This window comes from Argentina silus, assembly GCF_951799395.1.
Source record: "Argentina silus genome assembly, chromosome: 21".
Lineage (NCBI taxonomy): Eukaryota > Metazoa > Chordata > Actinopteri > Argentiniformes > Argentinidae > Argentina > Argentina silus.
Window position 1 is genome coordinate 2,453,247 of NC_139675.1, and position 5,000 is coordinate 2,458,246.

The following is a 5,000-nucleotide window of genomic DNA, read 5'->3' on the forward strand; positions in this document are numbered from 1 at the left end:
CCGGTCCTCTGATTTCTACCTCCACCAGCCTCCCCTGATTCCCCTGCGTTGTCCATGCTACAATTTCCTCTCAAGTTGAAGTTAACTGTTACCGACACAGCCGTCATTACACACTGAAACCTATGGGCATGACACAGCAGTCATTACACACTGAAACCTATGGGCATGACACAGCAGTCATTACACACTGAAACCTATGGGCATGACACAGCAGTCATTACACACTGAAACCTATGGGCATGACACAGCAGTCATTACACACTGAAACCTATGGGCATGACACAGCAGTCATTACACACTGAAACCTATGGGCATGACACAGCAGTCATTACACACTGAAACCTATGGGCATGACACAGCAGTCATTACACACTGAAACCTATGGGCATGACACAGTGCAACAATATAGTCAGAACACATTCATGACTGAATTTGAAAGGGCATGACAGTTTCTTCTGTCTTCCCAACTCCTCTCGTAGTATTCCAAAACATCGGGGAATTCCTTGACCCTCTGTCGGGGTATAATTCTAATACACTCACCGACTCCTCGACATTTACATGTAACTTTAATTTAAGTCATTTAGTAGACGCTTTTATCTAAAGCGACTTACGATAAGTACGTTTGTCTAAGTAAGTGAATCAACGACACAACGGTAACAACGATAAGAACAAGTGCCTTCGGCAGACACAGTGCTGGAGAAAGGAATATCTTTTAATTAAAAAAAAAATTGAACTCTCTTCTTTACCTCTCTTCCCTCTCCCTCTGTCTGCCAGCTGGCCTAGACTACGTGGGCATCAGCCGTAACCTGGACTTTGCCCCCGGGGTAACCATGCAGACGTTCAGGGTGACCATCCTGGATGACCTGGGCCAGCCGGAGCTGGAGGGCCCGGAGACCTTTGACCTGGTGCTGCGGATGCCCATGAACGCCGTACTGGGAGAGCCCAGCAAGACCACCATCACCATCAACGACACCGTCACTGACCGTGAGTCACCCTCACACACACATGCACACACACACACACACACACACATACACTCACTCACGCACGCAAGCATGCACGCACACACACACACACGCAGGCACGCACACACACACACACACACACACACACACACACGCACACACACACACACACACACTTGCACACACACACACACACACGCACACTTGCACACTCACACACACACATACACACACACACACGCACACTGCCATTTTTTAATTTAGTTATGATTTAAGATGTGTATGATGCTACCTAAACTGTATAAGGATTTCATTGAATCGTCATGATTTCAGAGACTGTATTTAACCATCAAGGCACTATCTTCAGCAGCTATTTTGCATTGAGAAAATTAGTGATATCCTGGATATTAAGCTACCAAGGACACATTAGTATTCTGTTCCCTTTTGAGCCCAGTTTAAATTTGTTGTGGTCATTTTCAGTGCCTTTTGAGGCCAGTTTAAATATCTGTTGTGGTCATTTTCAGTGCATTTTGAGCCCGGTTTAAATATCTGTTGTGGTCATTTTCAGTGCATTTTGAGCCCGGTTTAAATATCTGTTGTGGTCATTTTCAGTGCCTTTTGAGCCCAGTTTAAATCTGTTGTGGTAATTTTCAGTGCCGAAGGTGCAGTTCAAGACTGCTACCTACGTGGTGGATGAGGCGGACGGGGAGGTGAAGGCTGTGGTGTACCGTAGTGGAGACATCAGCCACAGTTCCACAGTGCGCTGCTACACCCGCCAGGGCACCGCCCAGGTCATGATGGACTACGATGAGAGGCCCAACACGGACAGATCACTCATCACCTTCCTACCTGGTAACGCCTGGCTCTCTCCACATACACAAGAGTTTCTCAATCAAAAACGTCAAACTGCCTGATCTCTGTATTGACTATGTCGCCCCTCTCTCTGACCTCCGTATTGACTGTGTCGCCCCTCTCTCTGACCTCCGTATTGACTGTGTGTCGCCCCTCTCTCTGATCTCCGTATTGACTGTGTGTCGCCCCTCTCTCTGACCTCCGTATTGACTGTGTGTCGCCCCTCTCTCTGACCTCCGTATTGACTGTGTGTCGCCCCTCTCTCTGCATCCAGGGGAGAGTGAGAAGGAGTGTGTGGTGACGCTGGTGGATGACTCTCTGTATGAGGAGGACGAGGAGTTCCGTCTGCTGCTGGGGACGCCCAAGAGCAAGTCACCCTTCGGCGCCTCCATCGGGGAGCAGAAGGAGGCGGTGGTCACCGTCACAGACGGGAAAGACAGTACGTTTCGGACGATCGAGATATGGCTACCTCTCTGTGCGTGCATGGATATGGGACGGGGGAGGCTGGCGGAGGTAGAAATCGGAGGACGGGCTCATTGTAATGCATGGAACTGGATGAGGAAGGGTATCAAACATGATACCCTTCCTCATTTCATTCCATGCGTTACACTGAGCCTGTCCTCTGATTTCTACCTCCACCAGCCTCCCCTGCTGCATAGGGTTACAGGTGGAATACTGCCTTGTGTCATCCAAGCTAGGTGGCACTCTATTCCTAACAGAAATTAACACATTTCCTTCAACAAGCACACTTTTTACAGACTAAAAGGGCTATTACAGCATACGTAAGAGGGGGGAAAAACATCCTGTCAGTAGCTTTGTAAAGCACAGTAGGCCTGATTAATTAACTGTTTACACCTGTGCAATAACTGCACCTGTAAATGCCTAGCTAATCAAGACCTGTAAGTCTGCCATGTATTTTCCTTCCAGGACATCTCTGGAGGTTATACTTGAGTTTAAAGACCCCCTTTGGTGAAATGTAACATTTCTCATTGAAAAACAATGTTCAAAAAAGGTGTATCTTGAGAAAGAACAACTATTTTAGCATAATAAAGCGTAATAAAGATTTTTAGCATAATAATGATTTTAGACTCAAAATGCTTCTCCTAACCCCTGTATCTCCCCTCAGAATCCATCATCCGTTTCTCGGAGATCAAGTACAGCGTGCGGGAGCCCCAGGTGAAGGGGGAGGTAGCAGTGGTGAAGATCCCCATCCTGCGCCTGGGAGACACCTCCAAGGTGGCCCTGGTCAGGGTCCACACCAAGGACGGCTCAGCCACCTCCGGAGAGGACTACAACCCCCTCTCTGAGGGTGAGGAGGGGGGGGGAGGGGAGGGGAGGGGGGAGACAGGGAGGGGGGAGGAGGGGGGGCGGCTCAGCCACCTCCAGAGAGGACTACAACCCCCTCTCTGAGGGTGAGGAGGGGGGGGGAGGGGAGGGGGGAGACAGGGAGGGGGGAGGAGGGGGGGCGGCTCAGCCACCTCCGGAGAGGACTACCCTCTCTGGGGGGGAGGAGGGGAGGGGGGAGACAGGGAGGGGGGAGGAGCGGGGAGGAGGGGGGCGACTCAGCCACCTCAGGACTATACAACCCCTGTCTGAGGGTGAGGAAGGGGGAGACAGGGAGGGGGGAGGAAGGAGGAGACAGGGAGGGAGGAGGAGGGGGGTAGTGGGGCTCAATACAACATGTTCACTAGATTAGAGTCTATGTCATACATACAGTGTGGAGTAATGATATAGAAGGCAAAAAACCAAAGGCAGTGGAAATACCCCTTTAACACTTTGAGGTCTATGTTCACCATTCACACCAACACACACATCTGAGGTCCCTGTGTCTCTCTGTGACATATGATGCATATACTATATACAATACAATACACAATGGGCTTTAGTGTATGGTCAAGATGTTTTAACCTGTGTGTGTGTGTGTGTGTGTGTGTGTGTGTGTGTGTGTGTGTGTGTGTGTGTGTGTGTGTGCGTGTGCCATCTTTCAGATGTGGAGTTTAAGGAGGGAGAGACAGAGCACTTTGTGGAGGTGCAGATCCTGTACGACGGTCAGAGGGAGATGAGGGAGGCCTTCACCGTCCACATGAAGCCTGACGAGTACATGGTCGCTGAGATACAGGTGAGACAGAGGCCACGCTGACCCCACACACACACACACACACACACACACACACACACACACACACACACACACACCACATAAATACCCACACTCTTCATAAATACCCTTCAAGGAGTCAGGGTGGGTACACACACACACACACACTCACACACACACACACACACGCACACACACACACACACACACACACACACACACACACACACACACACACACACACACACGAGCATGCGCCCTGCCTGCCCAGGTTAAAATAGCCATGCAGCAGCTGCTGTGCTACTGTCAGCGGACCCAGATCTGGCTTATAAAAAGCCTTTCCACCTGGAGCCCAGGGGAATGTCCCCCAGAGCACCATGTCCCCCAGGCTGACCTATACACACAGCTATGTGGCATTCTATCCATGTACTGTACTGTGGGCCACACACACACACACACAAACACACACACGCATTCATAGACACACACACATGCATGCATGCAGACACACACACACACACACACACACACACACACTGACCTGATGGAAATAGAGGTGCATACCAGAGGTGCTCTCAGTTCAGTTCAGTTTCCTTTCCTCTGTCATGACATATGTCATGTAGGCTGCCCTCTGCCTGGCCCGTCTTTGTTGTGCCGAGATTTGTTCATGATTAATAGTTTTTCGTGGCATTTTTAGAGATGCAACACACAACAGATACAATACAAACACTAAAAACAACATATAATCGAAAAAAAGACTACAAAATAAAAATGATGATGATTTTCTTTTTTTTTTTCATGAAAAAAGTTGTTTTTTTCTTGTGCCGAGATACGTCGATTAATATTTTACCCTGGTGTTCAAGGAAGAGCTCTGCAATAGGTGCACTCTGTGTGACATCAAATCAATTATATCTTATATTGGGCTTTTATAACACCCTCATAGTCATCCCAGATGAACAATTCTAACACCCTCTTCCCCCCCCTCCCTGTGTCTCCAGATGAACAATTCTAACACCCTCTTCCCCCCTCCCTGTGTCTCCAGATGAACAATTCTAACACCCTCTTCCCCCCTCCCTGTGTCTCCA

The 5,000-nt window shown here is 49.2% G+C and overlaps 1 protein-coding gene across 1 annotated transcript in view; it reads left to right on the forward strand.

Annotated features, from left to right (window-relative positions):
• The window catches only part of frem3 (Fras1 related extracellular matrix 3), a gene marked incomplete at both ends in the record, with an annotated part of 42,218 nt that overhangs the window by 30,073 nt on the left and 7,145 nt on the right, over positions 1-5,000 (forward strand). The window contains 5 exon segments of the mRNA XM_083692791.1: positions 775-984; positions 1,620-1,817; positions 2,092-2,256; positions 2,944-3,126; positions 3,806-3,936. Of these exon segments, the coding sequence (XP_083548917.1) occupies positions 775-984; positions 1,620-1,817; positions 2,092-2,256; positions 2,944-3,126; positions 3,806-3,936 (887 nt within the window).